This window comes from Petromyzon marinus, chromosome 60 (assembly GCF_048934315.1).
Source record: "Petromyzon marinus isolate PM22_M1 ecotype Great Lakes invasive population chromosome 60, UKy_Petmar_22M1.pri1.0, whole genome shotgun sequence".
NCBI lineage: Eukaryota > Metazoa > Chordata > Hyperoartia > Petromyzontiformes > Petromyzontidae > Petromyzon > Petromyzon marinus.
In genome coordinates this window covers 9,363,277-9,378,386 of record NC_133726.1, presented here as the reverse complement: position 1 = coordinate 9,378,386, position 15,110 = coordinate 9,363,277, and the positions used below count along the sequence as shown (strand labels likewise).

Here is a 15,110-nt window from a genome sequence, read left to right as displayed (position 1 = left end):
CAATGACCCAAATTCAGGACCTCGCCTGGACCCTACCAGTGACCTATGCCGACGTGCGGGTTGTTCGTGCGGGCGCCAGCTGGTACGTTCATTACAAACATTCCACCGGTAACGGTTACCACTTCTTGACTTATCGAAACCGGTAACCTATTTTGTAAATGGTTTACCGCTTGACTTGATTTTGTTTAACAAACCGAGAACCCCGTGAACGGAAGGGCAGTTGCTGTCCTCTACTGAGGATGCGGAGTGGAGCCGCGGAGGCGGTGGCGGCTGCGTTGCCTGTGACCCAGCGCTGCGGACTCCGCCGCGTGGGTTGGTGGACCACACGCAGATGGCGTGAAACTCCATTAACATTCCTGCGCGTCGAGGCGGGGGGGGGGGAGCTGTACCCAGGCTCGCCTGGAGAAGGCGGTGCAGTAATGTGGACTAACGTCCGTCTGTTCCTACTTGCTGTGTGTGGGCCTCGAGAAGGGACGCCGTATCCTGGCTCGCCAGAAGTCGGGATGGCAAAAAATGGGACCGAGTGTGGAACTAATTGTGTTCATAAGTGAGGGGCTGCCTAGATTACAAATTACAATTCATATCGGTAGATGATGAAGAAACTGATCGCACGGAAACAATAGCCTAAGCCAGCAAACATAACCAACAAACACGTGTGCGACCAATAACGTACGGAGACTAACCCTGTAGGGCAATGTGTACCAGCACACAGCCTGCACAAGGCTCGTTCTCATGCCGGGCGTAGTGCTGCTGGTTACCCAGCAAACGTTGAAACAAAATAAAGCCAAGAGCCACCATCATCTCGCACGGTTGTTCGCGCGATGCGGCCCTGCGTCTGACTCCTGCACGTGAGCTCACGCTCCCTCGTCCGCCGTGAGTCTCCGCCGTGCCGCTGACGGGTGCTGCCCCCAACACACTCGTCCTCTCGAACAGTCCGGCTGATGCTCGTAACCTGCAGATGTTCCCCAATCCACGCGTTTCTCTTTCGGCATCTCAATTTCATTCCAAGGGTTTTTTTTTTCAATTGCGTGATGTTAACCTCCCTAAGTCACGTCTATCATTAATTCAGATAATTTATACGTGTATAGATATCTACAACTAAGGTACGAATCTATAACAGCAATGTAAAAATCAATGTTGCTGTACAATAGTGCAAGTTGGAGAACCACCAAGATAGAGACATGAACCCCCTATCAACCTTCCCCAACAACTGCCTGAGGAAAATATATCGCATCTTCTGGCCAAACAAGGTTTCAAACCGGGACCTGTACATCGAGACCAATTCAAGATGCATAACAGGGGACGTAACAGAGAGACACGTGCTGATACTGGAACCCGAGTCCATAGCGAACACTGCCCTACCGTGGACCATCTACACCAGTTGCGTAGATGGCATTGATGTCATCGATGTTTGTGTTGTTGACGTTCGCGTTGATGCCGGTGATCTTGACGATTTGTATCTTCAATGACCAAAGCAGAGTTTCTTTGTCCAATTATTTGTGCTGTCAAAAAACTAAATTATGCAATACAAGTGCTTCTTTTAGCTCATGAGGCTTTATTAAAAGTTATTACAGTAGTTGATACGTATTTATGTACAGTAGTTTAATTTGTATTGCATAGTTACAAAGTTAAGAACAAATTTACATGTATGTGCGTAGTATATGTATGCGTGCGTGTGTGTGTGTGAGTATGTGTATGCGTGTGTATGACCGTGTGGGTGTGTGCGCGTGGGTGTGTGTGTGCGTGCGCGTGGGTGTGTGGGTGTGTGTGCGTGTATGAGTGTGCGTGTGTGTGTATGTGTATGCGTGTGTATGACCGTGTGGGTGTGTGTGCGTGTATGAGTGTGCGTGTATGTGTGTGCGTGTGTGTGCATGTGCATCCGTGTCCCACTGCTTCAGGCCACTTCGAGTGAATCCACGGACAGGTCATTGTTTGGACCCGGCCCATTCTCTTCAGTGGATCCCACCTGCAATGCCAAGGCACAGAACACCCCCTTCAGGCCACCGTGTGAACGTGCAGGGATTTACCCCCAATACACAATACAACAATACAATTACTCACCAAAGCCACGCAACACGGAGCATGAGCTGACGCTACACCACCTGATTTGCATAGAGGGCGTGCAGTGGTTAACACATTACGCCGTGAACCCTGCAAGCCGGGTTCACGGTGTAGTGCACTAAGTTAAATGCAGAGAGATATCTGGGCTTTTACCAGGTCTAGCCCCCCTTACAACCCGCCCTGAGGGCAGGGTAGCAAAATCCATTGTTATACTCCCTCCCTTAAACAAACTGCAATAACCAGGGAGGTGAAGTAAGGTCAAATAACCTTCACAACCCACATGGCATGGAGAGGCTTTCACTCAGTAGAGGGTGAATATGGGCAATGCTACTACGTGCGGTGCCAACTTGCCATCCCTACGCACGGCCAAACAGTGATGATTATGTTACTAGTGTAGAGTAGGAGTTAGTGACGTCATGTCACGCTCACCCTCTGGTATGATGATGTCACGGATGGTGCCGTCATGCACAGGGGGTGGGACGGTGATGTCATGTCCCCCTGGGGGATATAAGCTGGAACCCGTCACGGGTTCAGGGTCGTCTGGAGAGTCCGGGAACGTGAAGGGTGAAAGTCGGGACCCGGGGTAGGGGGAAATTGGCACCAGGCTAGGGTAGCCTGCGGGTGTGCTAGGGACCTCCCCAGTACCTTTCCCCTGGGGTGTGGAGTGTAGGCAGTGAGTGTGCAGTACACGGAGTCGTGTACGAAGAGAGGTCTTTAATAAAACAACTGGCGTAAGCCCTTAATAAATGTGGCGTGAGCCCCTACACGAAGATCTGCCTCCAAGTCATCATATACGCCTCGACACTAGCGTCGTTGTAGAACGAAGGGGGACATGCGAGAGGCATCCCTGAAAAAAGCTGATCTGACGAGGTCCGTCGCTCTTAGACGTGCGTCGTGCACGCTACTTCCAACTGAACGCCCCGGCGCTTCGCGCGTGGCAGCACTCACACGTTTGTGGAAGCCGTCTTCGTCGCCGTCTTCATCGCCACGGCTGCGTCCCGAGAGCCGTGGCGGTGCCCGGACACCGAGCGAAGGAGACATTCTTCTTCAGCTCCTTCGATTCCTGACGGCTGGGCGGGTCACTCTCCTCCGAGGGTAGTTTCTGCACCACGGACACGAACGAAAACGACAGCATCGACGCCGATGGTAAAAACGCCGTCGGGCACGTGGACTCCGGCTCTGAATTAAAAACCGACGAAGTCATCCTCCTCACGGTCACCTGAGAAGGGCCGTGCCCACGCGCTGCACGGGGGGTCGGCCTCAGGACCATGGCCACGCCGTATATTTTCAACGGCGCATCCCGGGGCTGTTCCTGCGGGAGGGAGTGAGGCAAAGGCAGAGTGCCATCGTCTTAACACACAGGCATGATGCGCCATGCTACGTGGGTTCTGAATGCATTATTTGCCGTGTGACGCTGCCGACATATCTGTCAGGATTTTTTAACAATTGAGAAATAACAGCTAAACAGTCATTTTGAAGAGCAGCACCCCCTGCCTTGCATCGCCCTCACCTGCTCGTGATATGACTTTAGACAGCGCTTAGCCGCTATTGCCCATGCCCTAATGCTCCTCTTGCTCCTCTTGCTGCTCTTGCTGCTTCCACCAATGGCGATGGGAGGCAGACTCGGGGTGGCCATCAGTGAGCCGGCAGTGATCCCCCGCGTTGGCGCCGGGGCCCTGGCTTGGGCCCTCGGGGCCGCGTTCCGTGGCGGTCTCTGTGTCAGGGAGGGAGGGAGGGGTGAATTGCAGCTGTTGTGTGGATACGTGTGTGTGTGTCTCACTGCGGGGGCGGTGGTGCAACGGTTAGCACGCAAAGCTACGAAGGAAGCCAGCGACTCGAGAACACTACCTGCTCATGATCAAAAACAGTGGCAAATATTTGAGCTTGTAATGGGCCTCCGCAAGGTCGAATGCAAAAGCACATGCCTCAGCTCAGCAGTAAGGGCCTAGATTCGATTTTCTACTCAGATACCTTTTTGTGTAGACATTTTATGTTCTGCCCCTGTTCTGCAGAGTTTGAATAAGAGCGTGAACATGAGAGTATGAGTGTACACGAGTGTGAGTGACCGTGTGTCTGGGTGGAGTTTGTATGTTCTCCCTCTGTTCTGCATGGGTTTTGTGAAAGGCACAGCAGCACCTTCAATTATGACAGCCTTGCACTGTAAGCATTAAAGTGTCCATTACCACACATGCACTCACGATGAAGTGAGACATTACCTCCTTGGTGTCAGTGCTGCTGCTGCCGGTGCTGATGGATTCGTTCAATTTCCAAAGCCTCATCCCCGTGGTGCCCTGGGAGACGCCGTGATCACGTGCCGCAGAGGGGTTCAGCTTCAGGGCCAGGGCCACGCCATCGATTCTTAAGTACGCATCCCTTGACTGTTTCTGTGGGAGGGATGGCCAGGTTAAGTTTATTTTGTCGAACCAGGTGAGAGATCAGGAGGCCAGAATAGAGTCCCATTTGCAAGAGTAACCTGGGGCATTGAGTAATTTGAGCTTCAATTTTTTATTTGGACCCTGAGATCATCTGACGATGGCCTACTCTTGCGAAGGACATTAGGGCATCTTTATCGTCCACTGTAAATCCAGTGTTACTGTGGTGAGTACAGAACCAACATCTCAGCAATAAGGGTGGCCGCTGGGTTCGAATCTTGAACCTCTGAAACACAGCGAACTACTGGACATCAGGGAGCCAGCATGATACCTCGTGCTGGGGCCCTGACTTGGCCCCTTTGGCTATGTTCCAAGGCGGCTTCTGTGTTAGGCAGGGAGGGAGGATGCGTGAGTCACGCAAGTTAAAAATCGAATTGTGAAACTATAAAAGAGATTTTCCACTCAAATTACCATCTCAACATGTTCAACATACAACAACAACAACCGCCATTCGCCACTAAGTGGCAGTGACATCACCACGGCGCTTGTGCCATGCTATGTGCATGCCAAGGCCACGTGAAGTGTCGAATGCCCGTCGGCAGGAGGTCATGGGGCAGACCCAGGTTTTATGGGTCGACAGACTGAGATGACTGGCCAATGCACCACCTGTACCCCCTACTGTGCCAAATTGTGTTTTAGGTGCCAAATGCTCCACTCGTTGTTGTGAGCATCACTCCTATGCCCTCTGTTGTTGCTGGAGGACGACTGTCTCCAACTGCCCGGTAGCGTCCTTCACGAGCCTCCCCCAAGATACATACACATATATACATACATTTGGCCAGTGGTGAACATTCCTATGATGGAGGCGAGTCTATCCATAGTAAAACCAGTGCGGATCTTTCCAAAAAAATCTTACTTAACAGACCCAAAAGGGAAGATTGATGAGCTATGTCAACCACCACCTCCACCACTCCACCCCCCCTTGATTCAAACCAGGACGTGAACTCCAATTGTGAGCCACTGCTCAACTGCAGAACCACCTGGCCAGATCTTGGTTGCGCGTTCTCTCTCTCTCTCTACACACGACGCAACATACTCAGTGACGTCGTTATGAAGAGTGTGACCCGATAACCTATCAGGTGACACACCTCCTCCTTCACACGTCGTACCATCGGACTCGCATCATTGCGTTGTTGTGGCAAGGGTCGCGGTGACTGCGCGGTGATCACGAGTCGTGTCAGTCGCGTCCCCCGGGCGACGTCGGCTCCGTGACTTGAAGCTCTCACGTCTGGGCTGGCGAGGCTCCTGCTGCCACGCGCTCCGCACACCATCTCCTCCTGCGTGCGATCGGCCAAGGGGTTAGCGTGCACGGGTAGCACATAGCGTGGAGAGCGCTGCCTTAATTAGAGATAATAACAATTAGTGTTCATAATACAGGTTGTTTTAGGTTAGATCGCATAAATATATAAATGTGTCATTAAACCCGCCACCACCCTATAGCCAATGAGTAAGGTTTGTCATGTAAACAGAACATGTCAATTCGTTACTAGTACAGCACATCAGTGTGTTGGAGAGCAAAGCCACAACATTCATAATTGGAGTACGACGTTTCGCCAGTAATTACAACTAGCTTCATCAGGCGACAGCCAGATTTGTCGAGAAATCCTCATGTTCCTTTCCTTAAATAGAGGGGTAGATGTGATGGTATCACTTGTGAGCACTTCTTGAACAATGTGGTGGGGGAGGCAGGGTGGATTAATTAATGCATATAAATGACTGGGTATCCATTGCCGGTTGGGTTATTTACATGGTAATCAACGTACATTATGCATGTACATTAAGCACGCCCATTGTTCATTTATATGCATTCATTAATTTATATATTTACGCAATCTAACCCAAAAAAAACTGTATTATGGGTATTGGTCGGGAAAGCCTACGTGTTAAAATAATGATTGTCATATACAGTAATACCCCATTATACGTTGGCCATGCATTCCTGAAAGATGCGAAAACTAATATCGAAATGACGTGAATCAAAGTGATATACAGAGTAGGCGGAGGAGGAGGCCGAGGTGATGGACGACAAAAGGACGGACGATGCTGTCAGCGACGTAATTGTGGGTTGAGGCGATGCAAATTAGGTAGTGGTATCAATAAAGTGACAACGTATTTGTGAAACGACATGAAAGTGGTGAAGGCAAATCTGCGTAGGACTGTAAATATAACTGTAATTTCTGCAAATACTGCACATTGTAAGCCTAATTTTTTACGCAAATGACGAAACACCACAGACAACACAAACAGATGCAGGGTAGGGGCTAAACGCAACATTCGTCTAATTCGCAAAAATCTGAGTTTGTCAAGCTCAGCCAAGGCCATTGAAGCACCACGTGCACACAAATACAAACACGTGTTGTCTCAGAGACACGTGTCGTGGAGGTACAGAGAATACACGGACACGCACGGATATACACAAAGCGAGACGCATGTCTCTCTGTATTTCCGTATAAGTATCAGAGGCGGAGATATAGAGACACAAATACAGACACACCACAAACACGGAGAGACACAGAGACGGACAACACACACAGGGAGACACACAAAGACACGTGTACCTCTATCTCCGTATAACAGAGATGGAGGTATAAAGAGACACGTAGAACGCACCAAGATACCAGAGACACGCAGGTTTGACACATGTCCATCTGTATCTCCGTATATACAGATATGGATATACCAAGACATACACAAATACAGACACAGGAACACAGAGACGCACAACACGCTCACGAAGACACACACAGACATCTGTGTATACCAGTGACGTGCGGTGAGGTCAATGGCTGATGAGGCACTGGCTAGTCAGAGCCAGATTCACACCGATGGGGGCGTGGCCTCACGGAGGGGGCGTGGCATCACGGAGGGGGGCGTGTTAAACTCGTCCCGCTTAGTGAGGCAGATGTGATAGCTGCCTCCCCTGGTGCTTTTTGATTGCAGTTTCATGACGAGACCAGCGAGCCTAAATATCTTTATACACATACGTGAAATGTTACCTGGAGTATGGAAGGCGAGGACATGAAGTGAAGGGGTCTACAAACATTATATTGGTGAAATACTGAGATAGTAACAGGCACGCGCTTATTTCCCGCGCTCCATCTAGTTACTGAGGGGTTGCGCAATCAGATTTTGACGATAAAAATTATGGGAATCGTACAAAATCTACATTTATAACACAGATCGGTGGAAAAATTGTAATATTTATTTATCTTTTTTAACTTTTCGTAACAGCTATTTTCATTGGAGTATGACAGGTGAGGCTCTGCCTCCCCTCACCGCACGTCCCTGGTGTATGTCCGTGCGACAGAGACGCACAGACACGGAGACACCCAAAGCCCAGGTTGAGCCGCACGCGCGGCGTGCCTCGCAACCACAAGATGGCGCGGCGCTGCGGTTGGAACTTCGTGGCCACCGCTGCTACTCACAGCGGGGTACACGGCTGCCCTCTCTCTTTATCTGACTTGCTGCTGATGGTGGCGGCGGCGGTGGTGAAACTGCGAGGCGCTGGGCGCGATGCGAAGCTCCTGCTGCAGATTCTCAACGTGGACTTGCGCTCGCTTCCGGTGACGTCGCGATGACGTAATCTGTGACGACAACAGCTGCGCCGACCTGGTCACGTGCCCGAGTAACATCACGTCTCGCGAGATTATCACGTGCCGTGTGTACGTGCGTGTGTGCCCATGCGTATGTGCACATTTGTGTATATGCGTGTGTGCATGTGCATCTCCTCGTCTGTGTACATGCATGTACATGTGTGCGTACATGCGTGTGTGCATGTGTGCCCATGTGTATGTGCACGTTTGTGTACATGCGTGTGTGCGCATGTATCTACTCGTGTATATGCATGTACATGTGTGTACATGCGTGTGTGCATGTGTGCGCATGTGTACGTGCGTGTGTGAATGTACATGTGTGTGCGTGTATGTACACGTGTACGCATGTGCATGCGTGTGCGTGCATGTGTATGTACATGTGTGTGCATACGTGTGTAAATGTGTGCATGTGAATGTACACGCGTGTTCGCATGTGAATGTACACGTTGGTTTGTGCGTGTGTGAATATGTGCCCATGTGTAAATACATGTATGTGTAAATGCTTGTGTTAATGTGTGTGCATGTGTATGTACGTGTGTGTACATGCGTGTGTAAATGCGCGTGTAAATGTGTGTATGTGCATGTGTGTATAGGCGTGTGCACATGTGCGCGCATATGTATAAACATGCGCACATTTACACACGCATGTATACACACGTGAATGGGTAAGTGGGTGACTGGGTGTGTGGGTAGGTGAGTGACTGACTGAGCGAGTGGGTAACTGGGTGAGTGTGTGGGTAGGTCAGTGACTGGATGTGTGAGTGGGTGACTGGGAAAGTAAGTGGGTGAGTGACTGAGCGAGGGGGTGACTTGGTGAGTGCGTGGGTAGGTCAGTGACTGGATGTGTGAGTGGGTAAGTGAGTGACTAGGTGTGTGAGTGTGTGACTGGGAAAGTGAGTGGGTGATTGGGTGTGTGGGTAGGTTAGTGACTGGGTGTGTGAGTGGGTAACTGGGCGTGTGAGTGGGTGACTGGGAAAGTGAGGCAGGTTTTCACCCAGAAGCCCCCTTATGGGACGAAGCTGCACGGCTTCCTGCGACCAGGGAATTGAGCGACCTTCCCCGAGGCTGTCATGCACCGCGGCGCTGTGACCTGAGTGGTAATTACATGGTCACCACGGGGGCTGCTGAAGCCACAGTGGGGGAGGGGGGGCCCTCGTCTCCGCACAACGTGTGCAGGGACCTTGCACCACGTGTGGTGCCAGGGCGGTACAGGAGGACAAGGACCTCTCGGCCGTGCACGTTAACTTGTGAGCCTGCGCGTTGTGGTGTCCCGTGTATTCTGCCTGCGTGGGGACTCTCGCCACTGCGCAGCTCGTGGTTGGCGTGTACGAGAGGGGCACAGCGGCGCATTCGCGAGGTGGTTCGTACAGCCATTTACATTATGCCACGAGGGGCAGCAGCGAGGGGGGAGAGTCGGAGAGGTACAGGCTGTGTGTGTGGTGCAGGTTGTGTGTGTGGTACAGACTGTGTAAGTGTGTGTGGTACAGATTGCGTTAGTGTGGTACAGGCTGTGTGTGTGGTGCAGGCTGTGTGTGTGGTGCAGATTGCGTTAGTGTGGTACAGGTTGTGTGTGTGGTACAGGCTGTGTAAGTGTGTGTGGTGCAGGCTGTGCGTGTGGTACAGGCTGTGTGTGTGTGTGGTGCAGGCTGTGTGTGTGTGGTACAGGCTGTGTGTGTGGTGCAGGTTGTGTGTGTGGTACAGACTGTGTAAGTGTGTGTGGTACAGATTGCGTTAGTGTGGTACAGGCTGTGTGTGTGGTGCAGGCTGTGTGTGTTTTGCAGATTGCGTTAGTGTGGTACAGGTTGTGTGTGTGGTGCAGGCTGTGTGTGTGGTACAGGTTGTGTGTGTGGTGCAGGCTGTGTGTGTGGTACAGGCTGTGTAAGTGTGTGTGGTGCAGGCTGTGCGTGTGGTACAGGCTGTGTGTGTGTGGTGCAGGCTGTGTGTGTGTGGTACAGGCTGTGTGTGTGGTGCAGGTTGTGTGTGTGGTACAGACTGTGTAAGTGTGTGTGGTACAGGCTGTGTGTGTGGTGCAGGCTGTGTGTGTGGTGCAGGCTGTGTGTGTGTGTGTGGTACGGGCTGTGTGTGTGTGGTACAGGCCGTGTGTGTGTGGTACAGGCTGTGTGTGTGGTGCTCGCTAACAGCACTTGCCCCTACAGTCTGTTAAGGCTATATGGGGGATCTTTGTTTTTTTTCTTTGTGTGTGGTACAGGCTGTCTGTGTAGTGCAGCTTGTGTGTGTGTGGTACGGGCTGTGTGTGTGTGGTCTAGGCTGTGTGTGTGTGTGGTACAGCTTGTGTGTGTGGTACAGGCTGTGTAAGTGTGTGTGGTGCAGGCTGTGTGTGTGTGGTTCAGCTTGTGTGTGTGTGGTACGGGCTGTGTGTGTGGTGCAGGCTGTGTACGTGGTACAGGCTGTGTGTGTGGTACAGGCTGTGTGTATGGTGCAGGCTATGTGTGTGGTGCAGCTGGTGTGTGTGTGGTACGGGCTGTGTGTGTGTGGTTCAGGCTGTGTGTGGTACAGGCTGTGTGTGTGGTATAGGGTGTGTGTGTGTCTGGTACAGCTTGTGTGTGTGGTACAGGCTGTGTGTGTGGTGCAGGCTGTGTGTTTGTGTGGTGCAAATTGCGTTAGTGTGGTACAGGTTGTGTGTGTGGTGCAGGCTGTGTGTGTGGTACATGCTGTGTGTGTGTGGTACAGGTTTTGTGTGTGGTGCAGGCTGTGTGTGTGGTACAGGCTGTGTGTGTGGTGCAGGTTGTGTGTGTGTGTGGTACAGGCTGTGTGTGTGTGGTACAGGCCGTGTGTGTGTGGTACAGGCTGTGTGTGTGGTGCAGGCTGTGTGTGTGTGGTACAGGCTGTGTGTGTGGTGCTCGCTAACAGCACTTGCCCCTACAGTCTGTTAAGGCTATATGGGGGATCTTTGTTTTTTTCTTTGTGTGTGGTACAGGCTGTCTGTGTAGTGCAGCTTGTGTGTGTGTGGTACGGGCTGTGTGTGTGTGGTCTAGGCTGTGTGTGTGTGTGGTACAGCTTGTGTGTGTGGTACAGGCTGTGTAAGTGTGTGTGGTGCAGGCTGTGTGTGTGTGGTTCAGCTTGTGTGTGTGTGGTACGGGCTGTGTGTGTGGTGCAGGCTGTGTACGTGGTACAGGCTGTGTGTGTGGTACAGGCTGTGTGTATGGTGATGGTATCATAGGCCTTGACCTGGTCAAGGCCTATGATACCATCAGTAGGCCTGGGCTCTGGGTCGTTCTTCGTGCTTTTGGAGTACCTGACCCTCTGCTCACGATCATTAAGGACCTTCATGATGGTGAGCGGGCCCGGGTAAAACTACGTGGCCGGGAGTCAGAGCCATTCCCTGTACACCTTGGGGTGCGACAGGGATGTCCTCTGGCTCCCACATTATTTAACATCTATTTTGACCACGTAGTTCGTGAAGCCTTCAATAGCTGTACCGGGGGAATCTCCATATGGTACAGATATAATGGGAGGCTAATCGATGCCCGGGTGCGGTCAAGGGATGGCTCCCTATTGCTCAACCACGTTATGTATGCTGATGACTTGGTAATAGCTGCTCAGTCAGAGGAGGAGTTGGAGACGCTGCTGCTGAGACTGGAGCGTGCCACTAAGAGGTGGGGCCTTACCATCAGCCCCACCAAAACTAAGCACCTGCCTGGGTATTTTGTACCATCGGACACTCCACCCCCACAACTCCCAATCGGTGATGGGGCAGTTGTGGAGAGAGTGGAGAGTTTCCCATACCTGGGCAGTGTGCTTATGACTGGCTCCAGTTTAACAGCAGAGGTCTCACTCCGAATCAGTCGAGCGGCAATATCTTTTCATCGGTTGCGTAACGCTGTGTGGAAGCTACCTGGTCTGTCGCTCCGCACTAAGCTTCAGGTCTTCTCGGCCACGATCATTCCCTCCCTTCTCTACGCTTGCGAAACGTGGACCCCCCTAATGGAACATCTTCGCCGGTTAGAAACATTTAGGCTGACCTGCCTACGATCCATCCTGGGTTTAACCAGACTGGATTGTGTGAGGAGCTCACAAATCCTTGAAAGATCTGGGCAGGGTCCCATCGGTGAGCTCCTCCGGCAGGCAAGGCTGCGATGGCTGGGTCATGTAGCCCGCATGCCCAGCCACCGCATGCTGAAACAGCTTTTGTTTGGCCGGATTGAGGGGGCTAAGCGGGCGCGGCACGGGCTAGAGAAGAGATGGAGTGATGTGGTACAGGAGGACGTGGAGCTGAGTGGACTTGCCGATGACTGGTACCAGCGGTGTCAAGATCGGCCTCTGTGGAGGAGGCTCGTGAAGGATGCTACTGGGCAGTTGGAGGCAGTCGCCCTCCAACAACAACGGAGGGCGGAGGAGCGACGCTCACAACAGCGAGCGGAGCGCCGGGTGGCTAAAGCACAGCAGGTTGGCACAGTAGGGGGCACAGGTGGTGCATCAGCCAGTCATCTCAGTCATCTCAGTCAGTCGACCCGTGGCACCTGGGTCTGCCCCGTGACCTCCTGCCAGCGGGCGTTCGACACTTCACGTGGCCTCAGGGTGCACATAGCCTGGCACAAGCGTCGTGGTGACGTCACCGCCACTTAGTGGCGAATGGCGGTTGTTGTTGTTGTTGTGTATGGTGCAGGCTGTGTGTGTGGTGCAGCTTGTGTGTGTGTGGTACGGGCTGTGTGTGTATGGTACAGGCTGTGTGTGGTACAGGCTGTGTGTGTGGTATAGGGTGTGTGTGTCTGGTACAGCTTGTGTGTGTGGTACAGGCTGTGTGTGTGGTGCAGGCTGTGTGTTTGTGTGGTGCAAATTGCGTTAGTGTGGTACAGGTTGTGTGTGTGGTGCAGGCTGTGTGTGTGGTACATGCTGTGTAAGTGTGTGTGGTGCAGGCTGTGTGTGTGTGGTGCAGGCTGTGTGTGTGGTACAGGCTGTGTGTGTGTGGTACAGGTTTTGTGTGTGGTGCAGGCTGTGTGTGTGGTACAGGCTGTGTGTGTGGTGCAGGTTGTGTGTGTGTGGTACAGGCTGTGTGTGTGTGGTACAGGCCGTGTGTGTGTGGTACAGGCTGTGTGTGTGGTGCAGGCTGTGTGTGTGTGGTACAGGCTGTGTGTGTGGTGCTCGCTAACAGCACTTGCCCCTACAGTCTGTTAAGGCTATATGGGGGATCTTTATTTTTTCTTTGTGTGTGGTACAGGCTGTCTGTGTGGTACAGGCTGTCTGTGTGGTGCAGCTTGTGTGTGTGTGGTACGGGCTGTGTGTGTGTGGTCTAGGCTGTGTGTGTGGTACAGCTTGTGTGTGTGGTACAGGCTGTGTAAGTGTGTGTGGTGCAGGCTGTGTGTGTGTGGTTCAGCTTGTGTGTGTGTGGTACGGGCTGTGTGTGTGGTATAGGGTTTGTGTGTGTCTGGTACAGCTTGTGTGTGTGGTACAGGCTGTGTGTATGGTGCAGGCTGTGTGTGTGGTGCAGCTTGTGTGTGTGTGTGTGGTACGGGCTGTGTGTGTGTGGTACAGGCTGTGTGTGGTACAGGCTGTGTGTGTGGTATAGGGTGTGTGTGTGTCTGGTACAGCTTATGTGTGTGGTACAGGCTGTGTGTATGGTGCAGGCTGTGTGTGTGGTACAGGCTGTGTGTGTGTGGTGCAGATTGCGTTAGTGTTGTACAGGTTGTGTGTGTGGTACAGGCTGTGTGTGGTGCAGGCTGTGTGTGTGTGTGGTGCAGATTGCGTTAGTGTGGTACAGGTTGTGTGTGTGGTGCAGGCTGTGTGTGTGGTACAGGCTGTATGTGTGGTGCAGGCTGTGTGTGTGTGGTACAGGCTGTGTGTGTGGTGCAGGCTGTGTGTGTGTGGTACAGGCTGTGTGTGTGGTGCTCGCTAACAGCACTTGCCCCTACAGTCTGTTAAGGCTATATGGGGGATCTTTATTTTTTCTTTGTGTGTGGTACAGGCTGTCTGTGTGGTACAGGCTGTCTGTGTGGTGCAGCTTGTGTGTGTGTGGTACGGGCTGTGTGTGTGTGGTCTAGGCTGTGTGTGTGGTACAGCTTGTGTGTGTGGTACAGGCTGTGTAAGTGTGTGTGGTGCAGGCTGTGTGTGTGTGGTTCAGCTTGTGTGTGTGTGGTACGGGCTGTGTGTGTGGTATAGGGTGTGTGTGTGTCTGGTACAGCTTGTGTGTGTGGTACAGGCTGTGTGTATGGTGCAGGCTGTGTGTGTGGTGCAGCTTGTGTGTGTGTGTGGTACGGGCTGTGTGTGTGTGGTACAGGCTGTGTGTGGTACAGGCTGTGTGTGTGGTATAGGGTGTGTGTGTGTCTGGTACAGCTTATGTGTGTGGTACAGGCTGTGTGTATGGTGCAGGCTGTGTGTGTGTGTGGTGCAGATTGCGTTAGTGTGGTACAGGTTGTGTGTGTGGTGCAGGCTGTGTGTGTGGTACAGGCTGTGTGTGTGGTGCAGGCTGTGTGTGTGTGGTACAGGCTGTGTGTGTGGTGCTCGTTAACAGCACTTGCCCCTACAGTCTGTTAAGGCTATATGGGGGATCTTTGTTTTTTTCTTTGTGTGTGGTACAGGCTGTCTGTGTCGTACAGGCTGTCTGTGTGGTGCAGCTTGTGTGTGTGTAGTACGGGCTGTGTGTGTGGTCTAGGCTGTGTGTGTGTGTGTGGTACAGCTTATGTGTGTGGTACAGGCTGTGTAAGTGTGTGTGGTGCAGGCTGTGTGTGTGGTACAGGCTGTGTGTATGGTGCAGCTTGTGTGTGTGTGGTTCAGCTTGTGTGTGTGTGGTACGGGCTGTGTGTTTGGTACAGGCTGTGTGTATGGTTCAGCTTGTGTGTGTGTGGTTCAGCTTGTGTGGGTGTGGTACGGGCTGTGTGTCTGGTATAGGGTGTGTGTGTGTCTGGTACAGCTTGTGTGTGTGGTACAGGCTGTGTGTATGGTGCAGGCTGTGTGTGTGGTGCAGGCTGTGTGTCTGTGGTACGGGCTGTGTGTGTGTGGTACAGACCGTGTAAGTGTGTGTGGTACAGGCTGTCTGTGTGGTGCAGCTTGTGTGTGTGTGGTACGA

The 15,110-nt window shown here is 52.3% G+C and overlaps 1 protein-coding gene across 1 annotated transcript; it reads right to left on the bottom strand.

Moving 5' to 3' along the window:
- Positions 1-1,535: 1,535 nt before the first annotated feature.
- LOC142905998 (uncharacterized) lies at positions 1,536-9,297 on the bottom strand. Its single transcript, XM_076053355.1, has 7 exons — positions 7,919-9,297; positions 5,603-5,770; positions 4,278-4,445; positions 3,572-3,775; positions 3,281-3,373; positions 3,010-3,163; positions 1,536-1,966 (listed from the first exon to the last, which is right to left on the bottom strand). The coding sequence occupies exons 2-6, from the start codon at positions 5,762-5,764 to the stop codon at positions 3,041-3,043; spliced, it is 750 nt and encodes a 249-aa protein (XP_075909470.1). The 5' UTR covers positions 5,765-5,770; positions 7,919-9,297; the 3' UTR covers positions 1,536-1,966; positions 3,010-3,040.
- Between the last annotated feature and the right edge of the window lie 5,813 nt (positions 9,298-15,110).